Raw genomic sequence first — 17,696 nt, 5'->3', positions numbered from 1 at the left:
AGAATCTAATAGAATCTAACACTTCTTCTGTTGACTTTTCGAAACTTCGACGAGAATAAGAGAACACCGGATAAAGCGACGAAAGAGGATAGCAGCGTCTCGTAATTAATTAAAAACATTTAAGGTAAACCTCTCAAGCTAAGGTCGATACCGACACCAGAGAACGTCTTCTTCTCGCTATAACTTGGTCCTACTCTTGGCTCGTAGCAAATCTTCATCTTCTTTCTCTGGCACGAGCTACGCGGATTCGTTCGTCTCGTGCGCGCACACAAATTATTAGAACGACTCTCCATCTCTCTCGGGTACTCTTGCTATCCCACCGTTAATTAGAGTACAGTCTGCTACTGACGACAACCAACTGCAAAGGAGAATCTTCACCAGCACGCCCTTTCCTACACTCCACTACTTCGTCACCCCCACCACCCTCGTAGCTATCCTACGACTGATCCTTACCGCGATGTTTGTGGCTTGAATCATTCCACCGAATCTCTACACGACTCGTGAGTGCCCTTTGAGCGGACTTACAAGGCTAGCTTAGATCCTAGAATGGCCCAACCGGGGTTATCTCCGAGTTGTTTCAGAACAATTGCTCACAAGTTCCCATATGAGACAGACTGATTAAAAAAAATGTTTGTTTTGGGCTAAGAACGTTTGTTATGGTATAAATTAAAAGTCTCGGGATACAGAAATGTAAATACAAACGTAAATTGATGAACGAGTGACGCTTTCGCAAGAGTTATTGCGCTGTCTGAACATACATATACCTGTTCTACTTGCTGGACGCTGAACGGTATATATTACAAATGAATTATTTAAAACGTAACGTGAAAGTTTCAATGAATCTTTGTAGATATGATTAGACACGTCAGTTCTACAAAATTGTTCAATTAATATTCCGTTTTATAAAATTTTACAATCAAATCCGTATTCAATAACCGATGAAGTATTTAACAATAGAAACATTGACGTTGGAGTTTGTTCAGGTGAGGTAAATTTGACGAAGTTTAAGCAGGAGGATAAGACCTTAATTTCTCGCAATCGAGTACCGCAAATGATTAAGCCCCATTTGTGGTCAGCCTGTGCGAAGTTTCGAACTGGGCGACATCTCTCTGATTGGTATAAACTCGCATCAGTAATCGTAGACATATCCGCAGGAAATCGAGTTACTTCGCGCACGTTTAGAATTGATTTCCAACCTGCAAAGCTGCTATATCTTTTCAGTGAAGGGCCACGCGATTACTTTTCGATCCGATCTACGTGATCACTGAAACGCGAACGCCGTGTTTCAACCATAAAAGATACTGTCTTCAGAGCGTGATAATTCGATCTCCGCGTGATGCATTGTTATTGATCGGCAAACAACTGGTCTCGCTTCTATAAACGTTAATAGAAAAGAATCGCATGTGCTGGTCGTTAACAAATGCGTCTCGGTGTGGCTCTATCCTTCGCTGTTGACGAATGATCCAATCTCAATAAGTGAAACGAGTTTTCGAGAACAAAAAACAACAACGAACAGCGTAACTTTCCACCTTAACAAGAATGTGTGCTCGCTTGAGCGACCATGCAACGATAATCTCGCTAATTAATAAGTTTCTCTTTCACCGACCGAAACAGCTAAACAAATCAACAGCTAAAACATAAACGAATCGCCACGGGAATTAACAGCTTCTACGGTTCGTTACATATCCAACCGACTTGATTCATTGAGAATAAACACGGCTTGGTTTCACTAACGAATCGATTGTCAATATATCATTCGAAATCTCGTCTAAAAAAGTCACCGGTTTCTTCTACAGGAAATATCAACACGCTTGTTCAACGTACAAATCGACAACCTGCAGACCATGAGCAAATTTACACGAAACTAGCCTGATTAAGAGACATCGTCGAAATATTCGCTTACCGAATCGAGTTTCTGTCGAGATTCGTGAGAAACGTGGCCAGGAATTTCATTAGGGGGAACGGGAAATCGTCTAGAAAGATGACGCGCGGCCGCTTGCTGGAGATGCCAGTGAAAACGGATTGAGCGCGGATTGATCGTCACACTTGACCCGAATCACCGGGCGCTGATTAAAACACGGCACGGCTCGCAGATTTTCCTATTTGTCAACGACACGTGTCGTCGCGATCTGGTCGCGAAACTTCTCGTATCCGAAGAATTATTAGCGAGACCTGGCCCAGTCGAGCCGTTCAACGCGTGTGTAATCCGAGATCTATCGGTACCGTTGCAAATCATCCTGCTGCGCCAGCCCTTTTCTTCCTCCCTGTGTCGTTTCCCTTTACCTGCGTATCGGCTTGCTTGTCACCCGCACACAAGCTCGACGCGCCATTAATTGTACTCGTTTGCGAAGTTCCGCGTGAGCATCGCACTGAGTTAATTGACGCGATCAATCCGACGCTTTCCCCGGTGCCGCAGCTGCACAACTGATTGGTGAAGTTTGATGAAAAAAAAAAAAAAAAAATAACAAGCACATGAAGAAGTTGCCAATGAACATTGCAGTAAATGAAGTCGTATATGTGATATATGAGGTGCTCAGAAGTCACATCGATCGATACGATAAGTTAAAATACAGAGAAAGTGACCGCATTCAAATTCCGATTGCACTCTACGATTATCTGTACGACCTTCTTTCGACAAAGTGAGTCATACGTTTTTTAAGAAATCCAACAGTAATTATGTTTCTGATTAATCAAGTTGAGAAAGCCGCAAAAGTGAAATTAATCGGTTTAGCGTGTGAGGAGATTACAAAAAGATATTCTTTTCGTTCCAAGCCAAATAAAGTCGAAAGAAAGAAGTGAATAGTGAAAAAAGCAGTAGAACAGCTACAATCCAATTTTACAAATACCATTATTCACCATCGATCTTTCAATCGCTGTAATCGGTATTTCAAGTAGCTAAAAATTGCAGTTTCTGATGTTTTCATTTCCCCATTCGTCGACACGAAATGAAAAACGTGACGAGCTGCGAAAATATGTAAACCGAACGCGTCGATACCGTTATTTGTAAGTCAAGCAGCTACTAGACGGGACCAGCGTCGTTTCAAGATCAAGCGGGGTTGGAAAGAAATTGCACGCGCGTGAGAAACTCTTCTCTCTTTCTCTCTCTCTCTTTCTCTTTTCCTCGTGGAATATGAATCGTTGGCACAAGGTATGAATGAACGACGTTACTCGTGTTTCATAGCCTACGACCAGGTGTAGTAAATTTTCCCGTTTCATTTTTCACGAGTCTTAAACATCCTCGAGATTGTAAGTATCGCCAATTAGACGACGTGCATGGCGTTAACAACGAGAATACAGTTGAAATTTAGCAAGAGTTCAGGTAACGAGTAATTAATTCGACTGGTTTACGAGGGTCATATGACATGACAGTCATAAATTATATTCACATGTACACGGGACTAATGAAATATATTTTCGGAATTTTTATTTAAGAAAAGATTTGAAATACTCATACTGTGGAAATATGATAGAATAGAACAATAAACGACCTAATCAAAGCAGAAAGACAGGAAGGGGTTTTACAAATTGAAAACTCACAGATTGGACGTAGCGAATGGTAAATTTTTCATTAGAATTGAAATTTTATGTAACAGGGATTTTAATAGAAAGTGACGTTTATCTACATAACGGGTTCCCGCCCGTTTTTGTTTTCACTTTTATGAATTACGTGGTCATTCCGCATTCCATAATCTCGCGTTCTATGCATGCACGTAATATTCTTCCTTTGTGCCGTAATTAAATTTATACGATTGAGTGAACCGTTGCTCGTTTAAACGAGGGAAACTATTCCATCAATGTTCAGGGTGTAATATACACCAGAAACTTTGTATAAATATCTGCTCTCCACATTCCAGATTTTTCGATATAAACGAACAAAAAAAAAACAACTTTTTTATTTCATACCACACTTTGTCAGAAAAAGTAATCAAAGTAGCAAAACTACTGGTAAAGTCAAATTCACGATTGAAGAGCGAAACGTGTAAGAACGAGCGATTTTCATCAACATTAAACATGATCGCAATTTATAATACAATCTCTACGAAAGATTTATAGTAAAAGAAAGGTACTCACTGTAAGAGCCCACGTAGATCGGCGTCCATGTGACCTGAGAGTGAACGAGCGTCGTAGCCACGAACAGAACAGTGCCGAACCACGCACTCAAACGAGTCGCACTCATCTCACTAACAGCCTCGACAATCGCCATTTCCCACGTTTCAATCAGTTCTCTGCCTTAATATCATCTTTACCGACGTTTCCGTCTCTACTGTCGATTTCTTTTCTTTACACACCGATCCGCTGTATCGACGATTTTATTTCTATCTCGAGCAAACAATTTCGTCTTATACTTCGTTTAATCTCTTTCTTTAATTATTCTGGTAATCTAAGTACGAACTACCTCCGTTCCACCCTCCTCCGGCAACTAGATCCAAATACGTGAAATCAAATACGTGAAAATTATACAACAAAATCGAAGTCGTGTATCTAGATTTATCAACGTAACGTTTAAACGAATCGTTCATAAGTAATTAGCGGCGCAAGTAGTAAGTTAAACTCGCGGTGATTTCGTACAGTCGACACAGACTTGGAAAGGTTAATGATCCGTGAACGAGCATCTGTTTTCGTGCGTTTCGAAGTTCGCGGTTAAATTGTCCGTAGTATTATCGGCTTTGAAATTAGAGAAACTTTTGAATTAGCGCCACTTTATTCTCCGCATCCTGTTTTTCATCTTGCCGGGGCGACGATACGACGGAACTTTGTCCCGAGTTACTTTTCATCGCGACAGAGTCTTCATTTCCACGTCAGGTTTGATTTACACGGGGCTGCACCTCGCGTCTCCTTCCCCGAAACCACGTTCTTCTGTTTCATACGCGTGCACGACCATCATGAATGAAAAATCTGTGCCCTGTCGCCCCGTTTCATGGTCGCACAAAGGCGCGTCACGATACTCTGTTTCTACGCGAATACGTTCGACCTCGGTTCAATCTCCACACCACGATTTTCGTTCGGCCTTTTGTCTCTGCTCTCTCCACGTTCTCGCTATCTTTACTGCGAGATTGTGATTTTGTCTGCAACAAAACCGAAAAGCAAAGGATTCCGTTAGAACAACTATACAAGTGACTGATTCTAAAGAAATATAAAGGTAACAAATATTGTTTTATTTCTATTCACAATCTTCATGGCCGTGTAATCGAAAATGGGAAGAATTTATAAATCCTGAAGCACTGATGAAATATTCTAGATCCCATCTAAGAATCTTTCTCATGTCAAGTTTTATACGATTATCGTCCTTCCTCCTAATTTTTCATTCTGTTAGATCAACTCAAATTTTCTTTACTTTCCTTATAAAGTTCTGTTTCAGAGATAGGTACATAAAATCTACATTTTTTTGTCATGCAAAGTTAACCATTTGATCTTCTTTGACCCTTTTCTTTACTAAACTTTACCTTCCTTAACCTCGTTATAGCGCATACTTAACAACTCGCTCTCGCGCTATTAATTTTCTATGAGCTTATCGATCATTCGAACGTATGTTTTCTCCTCAGTTCTCATCAAACAATGTTACATCAAACATCATTAAATATCGCACGATTTAAAATAAAAAAGATTTTTCAAAATAACGCCTCCAATTTACACTGTCAGCATACTAATTTATTATATTGATAATAATATATAATTGATTTAAAATATCAAAAATCCAACGATTATTTAATTCGCGTCACGGCGAACATTGTCTGACGAGTAAAATTTTCCACCTACTTTCATTATCGTAGCAACGTGCATAGGATCCCAATAAGACGTTCTTGCAGCATCATACCCTCCATAATGAGGAGAATCCGTACAAAACATACTGAATACTTCTGACAGGTCGGATCCTAGCCGCGTACAATGATGTTCGCATTTTCATCTCACGGAAAATGTCGTCAATGTCTCGTTAGCGTATCTCCATCGGTGTGAGGGACAAGTAAGACACGGCATTATCGATCGTCGTGTTTTGCGGGCATCTAGAGTGACCGTGATATCTAAGATGTTATACGAGAGATGAGAAGAGGATGGTTATAATGAGATAGAGTATGTAATATCTTGGCAGTTCATAACGTGACAAGTCGGGGTGAAGTCGCCGGTTTTAACCTGTTATTTACTCGTTATCTCACCGTTTTCGACCCGACTCCTAGCCCCAGCTGGTAGTTATGAAAGCTATCCTTGTACCAGACAGCTTCACCAAGAACATTCACCGATTGTATCCTTCGCGGTCTTCCTCTTCTACTTACCGCGTTCCGTCTGACCATATGCTGACTTATCTACTTAACCGTTGGTGATCAAACTTTGGAGATTGCTAGTGCATTTTCCCTGATATTGAAGCGAAGTATACTACTTCTTGGGACGAAATTGAACACCTTCCGAATGTTTTTGATTCGATAGGATTAAACGATTGAGTAGTTTACGTTAAGATAGATATTCAGAGATATTAAAAGACGTCAAGTGACTATAATCAAGATACGATCAAGATATAGTAAAAAATACTGTTCTTCGTTTGGTATACTATATTATAGTTCGATTTATAGATGTGACATTTCCGATGAATAATGTAAATTCCGTGCTTTGCCCTTATGAGCGAACATGAGAAACTGAGCCTATTGATACGTTTGTGAATAATACGTGAGTTATATTAGTGTTTAATCGACCATTCGCGGAGAGACGCGATCGCGAGAAAGCACGTCAACGGGAGTCGTAAGTTCCCGTTACGATTAGATAATCGATGCCTTATTTCTATTAAGATAATAAGGGTGATTCAATTGAGTATACATTGAATCAACACGTATAAATTAATGTTTATTCCAACAACTTTGTAAAGACGGTAGTTACATCGATGCGTATGTACAAGTTAAGTAAGTGATTGATCTAAGGGTAGAAGCCCTGTAAAGATATGTTGACTATTCTACCGATGAAGAATAAGTGAAGTTCAGTGACGATGCTGTGTTGGAGGAAAACTAGTGATGGGTGTGTCTAGCACATGGAACCATCGGATTTGTTGATGAAAGTTTTGGTTAGGAAAGTGAGGGCAATAGACATTGCTTCTGAGTGAATAATAAGAAGGTCGGTGGACTAGGAAGGGTCTTAGCCGCCCTTGATAGAAAGTTGTTCCCTAGTGGGAAGCATCGTATGTGAGAAAAACTAACTTTTCCGTGTCTTCCCGTAGTAAACCATAAATGTAAAGGACACTTGAAATAAAAGATGCTTGTTTGGTCTGAAGGACCTTAACTATGAAAATGCCAAGCTTTATGGTGGGTCCCTAAGACTATTAAGGGTACGTAGTAAGGATATGTAGCCATCTTACCCGCGGTACGTGACCTGGTTTAGTTAGACGTAACAATTAGAAGATAGAGCATCGATAACATCACGTATGTTTCAAATCGGGAAAATTATCATTATTTGCGGATAACATTATTAAGAAGACCGCAAATTATTACGTAGAAATGTTTCGTAGAGACAAGACGCGTTTCTGTATGAGACTCGGTTCCATTAACCGGATGCTGGCTTATTCTATAGGTCAGGCGAGTATACCCGTTCCGTATCCAATCGTCCAATTACAGGTCGCCGCGTCTATTGGAGACCAAGTCGTTTCCACCCGAGCCTGGCCAAGTGTCTCTTTATACGAAGAAGCTTCCATTCTTTAACTTGGCTCTTTCTTCTTTGACGGTGGACCTAGAGGAAGAGACAGAAGTGTGGGAGATCTCGTCGAACGCGGTCGCGGCTCGAACGAACCCATTGAAAAGGCGCCGATGCAGTTAACTTAATCCAGGTGCTGATTGGACACGCCAACCGAGAACGACGGAACATGGGAAACCGGGCTAGAATAGAAAAAAAAAGTAAAGAGGTTGCCTAGGAGGGTGGACTCCCTCCGATGGAGCTGACCTTAATTGTGCCAAGCAATTATGGCTACTTCCGTTTGATAGAAGTAATGCGTCCGTTAAAAAAGAGAGACCCGGCAAAGCGGGAATCTGTGGTTATGAGAACGTCACCGACACAAAGGAAGCCTTTCTGCCTCTCTTCCGTCCAATAAAAAGGTTCCAACACTCTCTCCGCCGGTTATTACGATTCCGTGTCCTGTCCCTTTCTTCGCGACTCTCCACGATCGAGGACGAGGGTTAGGTGTCGTTTCAACTCCACGGAAAAATAAAGAGAAAATCTTTTCGAGAGGTTCTATGGCGCCAAGTCTATTCAACGTTGAAAAAGGTAAGAACAGAGTTCAATATCTTCTGGCGAGATTGCATGATTATATTGTACGTAGGGAGCTTGTTGTTGGTATCTAAGAGCGGATAGGAAGCTGTAGAGAAAATGGCTACCAAAATAGAGATAATTAACTTCGTGTTGCGGCTCAAGTCTTTTGTCAAGTCAGCCGTGATATTTTTAGTAACTCCGTTTTACTCGTAGGGATTCTCTCTTCGATATCCGGTTTGATTATTAAGTGTATGAAAATGAGATTGTTTTATAGAAATAACTCACAGGCCCGTTCCATCTTCTTCTTTTTTTCGTTTTACTCTACCCAGTTATTACGAAACATGGTTATTCTTATACGTAGTATTATACGTAATCATATCGAACACGCCACGTACCACTTATCCCTCGTAATAAAAGGTAAGTGGATTGTTGTGTGACTTTGGATATTACATGGAATATATGTGCCCTAGATACTCGCCTCGAAAGTTTCGTACGATAACAGATTACTGTTATGAAATATTCAAATCTCTCTTACGAACCCTTCATACTCCACGGGCGAACCAAAATCGACATATATTTGCTCTGCAAAAAGACAAGCAACGTTTTGTCAGAGAAATATAAGAAATCAGTATTTCGGACACCTTATACCTAGTTCGGACTTCTCCTTGCGTTTTATCGTAAGTTAACCGCAATCCAGACATTTTTCCTTTCTCGAATTGATTTTGCTTTTAATTTAATGAATTTCACGGAGAAGAAATTGCAAAGCTTTCGCGAGGCTGTAAAGCACCGTTTGCAAGGTAATTGCGAGCTTGCACAAAGATCCGAACAACACGAATGTTGGAATTCTCAAAAGTAATTACTTCTGAAATTTGCAGCCTTTTAATCGTTCTTCGTTCACTGCTAACAAACCCACTTTGCCATTTTAATGGAGAAGCAAGCAAATTTTTTTTCACAACTTTCACAGTCGTCTCAGCCATTTACTCTCGCTATAGAAGGAAAGTGGAAATTAAAAAGAAATTGCTCTCCACTTTGTGGCTTCCTACGTTCGATTTCATTCGATCATCCGTTTTGTAAGTTGTACACGGTTGTCAGTCACGCGACAAACTGTTGTAATTATTAATCGAGTCAAGCATCAATTAGTCGAAATATCGATTAACCGTGCATCAGAGGCGTGTGTCTTGACCTGTACACAAGCACAATTTCGATTATCCGTGGCTTTCAATGACTGTGCGTTTCATTATTCGATTAATGAACCGTCGTGATCGGGATTGCGATGCCATTTAACGTCAAATTTCGAGGATATTGGATGGAATCCACATATCGCCTCATATATCGTACCATGTTCTAAATAAAATTGTAAATTTCCTAAGAAATACGAATCCATCGTGTTTTATTACAAGACGGATGTTTATACATTTATGAAAAATTTAAATATCGGCAACTGTAGAAAATATCCAAAATAAAATACTATTTATAATAGTTAGACGATAAAAAGTATCCCTATTTCTTTAACTGCATCAATAGGATAGAAATTTGCACAAACATTCGTAGTCTGTGTATTACAATTCCAACTATTGTTAAGTTTACTATTCAGTGTAGAATCTACATTTCATGAAACACTCTGTTTGAGACACGCTTTTAAACAATGAAACCATCTCGAAAAACAGTTCTGAATTAATTGCAAATTAACACGCTCACGGTCCACTTCGTTCGCGTCGTTAACAGAGAGATAAAATATTTACTCCTCGTGTGTTCGTGTTTACGGACAAGACCATGAAACGATTCTCTGAATCTGAATATCCAGCCTGAGCGTGGCAAATGTTCAAATCGTTTCGTTTTCTCCATCGAATGCCCGAGGCCTATTTGATCGTGCTGGAACAATTTCTAACGGATGCATACACGCGTCTTAACTCACCGTCCTCCCTGCCGGAACATTTCAGACCAGAATCGTTCCCCGTTTCGGTGTATAAACGTGCGGCGACGATTTGAATTTATACGCTCCGATATAGCAGCGCGATGGAAGTTGTAGAAATGAATCGCGAGTTAATATTCTCGACGCGAGCGCTTGAAATTCTAGATTTCACGAGATGCAATCGTGTTTCGTAAACTTCCGGCGCGCAGTTACGATGTAATACTTTAGATATTACATTTACATCTTTTCATACCTTTTCATAGCTTCTTCGCAATTTTCCTGCACGAATTAAATTGTTTTTTGCCGTTGCTAGTTCGCGTCGATTAATTTTCCTTGACTTTTCCACCTCGAACTATCTTTCAACCCGTCACGTTCATGAATCTCAGTTTCCGATGGATTTTACCCTTATCGAGAAAGAAAATCTCCCTTTTCCAACCTCTGTTCTTAATAGACGCTCACGTTTCCATTTGTTTCCACCGTTCTCGATGTTACGTGTCGCGTGACGTGAGTTTCCGTACGAACGTAATCAAAGCGAGCTCCTCGTAATGGCTCGACACAGAGAGAACATCAGATTTCAACTGACTGATTTATTTCTCGACCGAGGGATAATGACACGTTCGTTCTACCATGTCGAGCAGAGATGTTCTTTCTAAATGTTGCCTGAGCTTTTCGAACAGGAGATGGCTGACGATATTTGTTTTTCACTTGGCCGAGCGAGGCAAATATCCGACGTGTTGTTTGCTCGAGCGAAACTTCCGGTTACGCGGCGAGAAACAACGCAGACGCCACGAACGCGACAACTTTGAATCAATTGATGCGTTTCCGGCGATCTTTGCTCTCCAACTTTTAACGAACGCAGCGATTAAAACGATCTCGGGAACGGTAAATATTCCGTTCGATTCTCGGCGAATCCATCGGGATAAGATAAAGAAAGTACGGCGGAACTTCTCAATTTGAACAACGGTTTCTATGGGAATCGAGGAATGAAAAGGAACAAAGCGTTCTGGAAATTTAAGTAGACGACGCGGTGAATCGATTTTTTAGTTGAAGAAAAAGTATAAAAATTAGTTACTTTTGTAGGGATGCTAGAAGATAGTTACTTTTATTCAGATTTACATATAATTTCGTTTATTTCTCCTTGTGCGATCCAATACTCTAGATTCATTCGATAAATTTTCACTAACATGAATTCTCATAAATTCTCACAAAATCCTTTGACTTAAACTTCCCAGTTCCTTAAAATACGAACCCGTTAGAAAGTTTTCATAGGAAAGAGGCTGCATTTCCCTTCCCCTCGTTCTTTCCATTTTCACTCTTTTTTTTTTTTTTATTCTACAGCATTACAAAACGATAAATCTACGACAAATGGCAAATAAATATTTGAAATATAAATGTACATTTTTCACAGAACTCGTGACGTTCATCGATTTTTCGAATCAACTGTTGTACATGTATCAGGGTTAGATAGAGAACAAACGCAAAATTTCGTGTCTTTCCCCCCACCAGCATTTTCAAACAAATTCATCTCGTTTCGTGGCTCGCGAGCATATTTAAGTTGCGAATTTTCCTGAAATTTGTAAAGATTATTTGAACACGCGTGATCCTTTGTATCTAATCTTCCAAACCATTAAGATGAATGTAGAAATTTGCTGGACCATTTAACGCAGAAAACGTGAGTTACTGAATCCAAATCGTAACCTCAATACCGTCCTTAAACGAGCCCTCGACTCGCTATTCAGCTAGGAACGTTCTCAATGAACACTTTAATGCGGGTTAAGTCCTCTGATGAGATACTCCAAGCCGGGGTTCAGGGATTTAGCTCGGAACGATACATTATCTTCTATCACTTTACATGGCTACTCCGACGCCTAATCTTTTCCCTTGTTTTCTAGTTTCTGCTTATTTAGCAATCGTGAAATGATCTCGACTAAGTACGATTATTTTAATTCTACAAGCCTTTCAAATACACTCTGTATAATTTGTCGCTACATACGCATTTTGCATAAAAGATATAACCTAGCAAACACGATGATGGCACCCCGCTGGGGGTAGCCACCCACATACCATATTTCATTTTTATTTTTTTTTTTCCCTAATAACTAAGATATAATACTTTACCAAATGTCCTTCAGGACAAATTGTAAAAACCAAAATAAACTATAAAAAAAAACATACGCATTTTGAGTGGTCGAGAAATCGTCAAATATCTCCAAAATATTAAAATCTTCTTCAATGTCCATCTGAATGTAAATTTTTACAATTTAACAAGTTTCATATAAATTTATCTTAACACATTTTTCTTGATCCCATGTTAAATACAAATATGAAACATAAAATAAGAAGCAGTTGACGGAAAATATAAATTTTAAAAATTCCTCTAAATAATTCCTTTATTAATAAGACTTGTTTATCTAAACTCTAACCTAGTTCCAATCCACACACGAGAACCATACATTCTAGGTATCAGAAACAGTCGATCTAAGCACGGAGCGTGATCAACGCGGATCAATCTACTCGAACATAGGAGAGGCGATGCTTTCAACGTGACAGACTGCTTGACACGCGTCGATGCAGGAACGACCGATGCCATCTAAGCACCAGGCACGGTCGGCACAGCTCGACTTCAACTATCAGATGAAAAGCGAAGCTTTCTGTGTGGCAGGGACCGCTTGACGCCCGTCGATTTCGACGCCACGCACAGTTTCGATCAAACGCACACCGCGACAACGTTACGATTTACGATACGGTGTTGATTTATCACCATGATTTAGGGTCGCTTAATTAATTTACATCTGCGGGAAGAGAGAGTTGCGCGCGACGTTATCGGTGGTGAAGGTAGCCGGACATGCTCGATGCACGCGGTCAAGCTGGATGCAAACCAAACGCGTCGCATTGCTTCACTTTGAACGGTCAAAACCGCAGAAAACTGCGCGATGCTGCGAGAACCTGCATTGAACTTGGTGAATCGCCGCGTCGCGAAATCGCGCGAAAGCATGCCAAACGGTGTGAAATTACACGAAATCGTACACAAACCGCATGAAGCTACTCGAATCCAAGCAATATCGTATGAATTGACGTACACTTGGCGCAGAACTGATCGAAACCACGTAAAATCGTACGAATAGAGGAGAAACTGAGCAAATTTCAACAAACTCGCGTAAAACCACGCAATAAAGCGCGAAGCTGCACAAATTCGCGCGAAACCGTATCACACTGTGTGTGATTCGGCGCAAAACCGCGTGAAACTACGCGAAGCGCGCAAACCCGTGCAAAACTATCGAAAACCCAATGAAATCGGGCAAAAAGGGAAACGCGTTCATTCGTGTTCACAATTATCGCATATCGTGTAAACCTGCAGTTTCCTTTAAAGTACCGATACTCGTCGAATGCACGAATTAACTACTTAATATTCTGTCAAGAACTGGAAAATAATAGAACTTTCACATGATAGATTGTTACGTATGATTATACTTACAAGTGTATATCGTTGCAATAGAATGTAAATTGAAAGTAATTTATATGATACGTGTATAATATACTTTTTGTAATAAATTAGGATTGTGTAATAAAGTGGATTTATAAATAAAATAGCGAAATTTATGTGTAATGAAAGACGAATTGTATGACAATGTGATGAATTGTATAAAGACAAAATATACTAGGTCAATATGATTAGGTGCATGCTATACACATATTTGCAAATACGAATGCACGTGTATTCTATGATACATCGGTCAAACTTAAAATATCCACCATGTAATTAATTAGTCAGAGTTAGCGTCGATAAATGGAATTGCGCTCAAACATGTGTGTATTAATGTTACGAATTCAATTTCAAGTTAAATACTTATTCGATGTTTGCGATACGAAGATGATATTACGACGTGTATTGATTTTATTCTTCAAATACTATTGATAGGTAAAATTCTACGCCAGTATTGGCTGATCCACTTATACGTCAAATTGCAACAAAAAATTGTTTCAGTTAACAATATACGTTGTTCTCGATTCATTGAAAAATATGAAAAATTAGATACATTATTATTTAATATTTGCATGGATTACATTTGTCAAAATATATGACTTTATATTAAATAAATTTTTATCGTACTCGTAATATGAATTTTATACCTATCGTAATATTAACCATACTAATAACAGAAGTGACAAGTATTCTACGTAAAATAATAATCATCCATCTCAAATCAGCTTCGATAACAGAAATAATATCAACATTTCAACATTTCAACAATTTTCATCTAGTGCTATCAATTCTTCCAATTCTTCTAAAGAATCGTGGAATCGACAACACATATCACTATAACAACGCAACACGGGTGAAATTGTTATCTAGAGCGATAACAATTTTACGTAGTCGTGTGATACGCGACGAGGAGCGTTACGCCCCCGCGTCGCGTACAAAAATAGTTTCAACCAGTGTGTCTCGCGCGTTACCCGCGAACATTGTTCCCGTATGATACAAGCGGAGCACGCGTTCTCGCCCGAACGAGTACGACGCACGGGTACCCGTTGGTTACTGGTACATCCAGTCAAATGCTCGAGAGAACGCGACTGTCCAGGGGTTTAACCGCGTACGAATGGTCGGAGACGCGCCACCGAGATATACGATACCGAAGCAATTTATCATCGTGACAATTTCGAACGTAGTACAGGATCTCCCGTTTTCGTATCCCTCTGTCGCCCCACATCGCCTCTCATCGGCCACTCTTCGGCGCTCGGGGTTCCCTGTTCTGGTCGTCGTCGTCGTTCGAGAACTGCGGTAGAAGTTGCTTATATGATTAATCGAAGCTTTCCTGCGCGACCCGGCCCATCGGCATCGTTCCAAGGATTAAAGTTGTCCCGTACCCCAGCCGGTTTCCGTGACGGGAAATAATATTTCAGATAGTCGACCTCTGCAATGTTACTTCCGATGTGCAAAGTACTTCCGAAGGAGATGTGATTTCCAAAGTTTTATACCGCGGAGAAGAATCGATTGGTTTGTTGGAACGATGGTTTGCAATGTTTGATTGTTGGAATCGAGAATGGCCAATAGACGAGAGGTTCAGTAAGAAAATGAAACTAGTGCATTTCTTTAAAAAATGAAGGAAGATTTAGAAAACGAATACTTGATTTAGGACTTTTTATAAATATCTAAACTTGTATATTATAAACTTTATAAATTATAAAGTTTTATATGTTATACGCATTCTATGTATTTTTGTGCCGTTGAATTTTGAAGAAACGGAGAGTATTTTTAGGAATTATCTGTGATGGAAAATCGTCTGATAGTGAGTATAGCTTTGTAAATAACCACAGTAAGTATTTTAACGTTTTGAAGCGTAGTTTACCTGTACCCGCGTCATTTTCAAATGAAATCCTTTGTAAATGACTGAATGTTTAAGTCCTGGAGACAGGTCAATATTTTTGATATATGATAAGTAAAGGGAAACATAAGCTTAATTTAGTTACAAGTTTGTTACTCGGATAGTTTGCATTTACAGTAATATACAAAGATATCTGTGTACAAAGACTTGCAATCCTAAGGCCCAATCATCATCGAACACCGAGAACAACGAGAACCCACAATTCTTGGCTGGCTGGAAGTCAGTGTGAAACTCGGTGCAAGTTACAGAGTTCCGGTTACGTCACGGTTGACGAACTTGTTTAATTAGATCGCCAGTCGGGGTGTTGATTAATTTCGAGACGATTCGGGCAAGTTCACAGCTGCTGGTATCGCGTTGCGAATAATAAGTGCACAGTCGCTTTGAGAAACAGCACGATGCTACCAGGAAATTTATTGGATTATTCGAGTATTTCAATTACTACCTTTTAATTCCATTCCTTGTATCACTAGTACGACTTTTGATTAAACCAAATGGTAACATCAATGATGTATGATATCACTTGTTTTACATGCAGTTGGAATATCGATTACTCGAAAGTTCAGTATGAACTATATGAGATCACACCGAATGTGTTAAGAACTACACGAAAATAAAAATCACTGTTCGATATTTGAATTTTTCTACACTTATGAAAAATTTTAAAATATATAAATTATCTATATTAGAGTACTACAATACCTACTGGGTAAAATGAATCGCTTCTCAGTTTCTATTCCCTTAATTACGCCTAGAAGAATATTAATTTGTTTAACAGAACATATTACAAACCAGAAACTAAATGAAATAAATATAACGTATACCCATTTTTATGTCCCCATTCATCACTGAAACAAATTTCAGAATGTTACGGAACACCCTATATGTATATTACATGTTTCGTGCATTAACCTCTACCAATCGATGGCGACCATTACTTGATTTAATTAAAAATTGGAAGTTGCACGAGCCAGTATTAAAACAGAAGTATTTTTACGTTCGTTACGCCATGATTACAGTAACCACGATCAAATTGAACGTAAAACTCGCGAGTATTCGTTCGCACAGTTTCTGATCTGAATCCTCCCTTTCGATTTTCTTTACGTTAGGAAATTAAACACAGGAACTGTGTTATTACTTCACCTTTTGCTTCTCTACGCAGATATCGAGTGAATCGCGGAAGATCGAGCTGATGGTAGGCAGAGAGTAAGAGTTAGTACAAGCAGAGCTATAGTATAATTTGCCGGACAGATATCTATACTTTATCCATTCCGCTTTCCACGCGAAGTGCGAGAAGCATACACAACTATGCTGCATTTTTACTGGCAGTAAACCTATCTTTATTGTGTCCTATAACTTCACATGCATACGAACCAGTTCTTCTTTTCACCGCGACCATTTCGTTGTCCCGATGAATCACCGTGCTCCTACATCCTGACGATTTGTTCGTGCTGTGCAGTCTCAAACAGCTCCGTTGCGATTAAAACGCTACTGTTTCAACAATCTCGATGTTTCTTCGTTAGTATTATAAATCACGGTGCAAGCCGAGAAAGCAGAAGAGAGAAAGCAAGGGAACAATTACGCTGCAATTTTAACGTAAGCTGGTAAACGAAGACACGGTTCGGACTTTCAGAATAATCCCATGTTCCTGTTTGAACCTTTATAAACCGGTCAGTTCGAATTGTTTTATGAGTGCGTGGTACATAAAGGATGGAAAGTTTTTATCGCCATCCATGGAGTTCTCGCATTTGACCGGCTGCGACGAGAACACAAGGACAATGTAATTAAGGACTGAGCTGTGGGTGAGCAGCTGCAGAGAAACTTCGTTTTACGTTTTAATCCTGTTGATTCTGGATTCTATTCGATTCGACAAAAACCATCGCTTTTGTACTTTCAGAGGTCCACCTTTTCAAACGTAAGTTTATAATCCTTACGCGACGCGAGCGAAGTAGCTCGGTCGCACGCTCAAGCAAAGCTTTATGGATAAGAGTAATCCCGAGAGTACGAATCTCCGGTCAAAGTTTTTTCTAATTGGCCCTCGCGGAAGCTGCACGAGCAAGATGCGAGCGGAGGCCTCCAAGCGGAACTATGGCTTAGCTAGAAGAGCCAAGGGGACCCTTTTTCCACGAGCTTCCCTCTGAACGAGCGAGTATCGGATCGAGAAAGCTACTGGAATCTTTCAA

The 17,696-nt window shown here is 39.8% G+C and overlaps 1 protein-coding gene across 11 annotated transcripts in view; it reads right to left on the bottom strand.

Annotated features, from left to right (window-relative positions):
• LOC132907657 (uncharacterized) overlaps positions 1-17,696 on the bottom strand; it is a 275,382-nt gene that overhangs the window by 213,181 nt on the left and 44,505 nt on the right. For 3 of the 11 annotated variants that reach the window (XM_060960947.1, XM_060960948.1, XM_060960950.1), the window contains exon 2: positions 4,072-4,316. In XM_060960947.1, coding sequence (XP_060816930.1) covers positions 4,072-4,204 — 133 coding nt within the window. In that variant the 5' untranslated portion in view covers positions 4,205-4,316. The remainder of the gene's footprint in view (positions 1-4,071; positions 4,317-17,696) is intronic. The other 8 variants (XM_060960949.1, XM_060960954.1, XM_060960959.1 and 5 more) reach the window with 4 other exon arrangements.

The sequence above is a fragment of the Bombus pascuorum genome, chromosome 6, assembly GCF_905332965.1.
Source record: "Bombus pascuorum chromosome 6, iyBomPasc1.1, whole genome shotgun sequence".
NCBI lineage: Eukaryota > Metazoa > Arthropoda > Insecta > Hymenoptera > Apidae > Bombus > Bombus pascuorum.
This window is presented reverse-complemented; position numbering and strand designations above follow the sequence as displayed.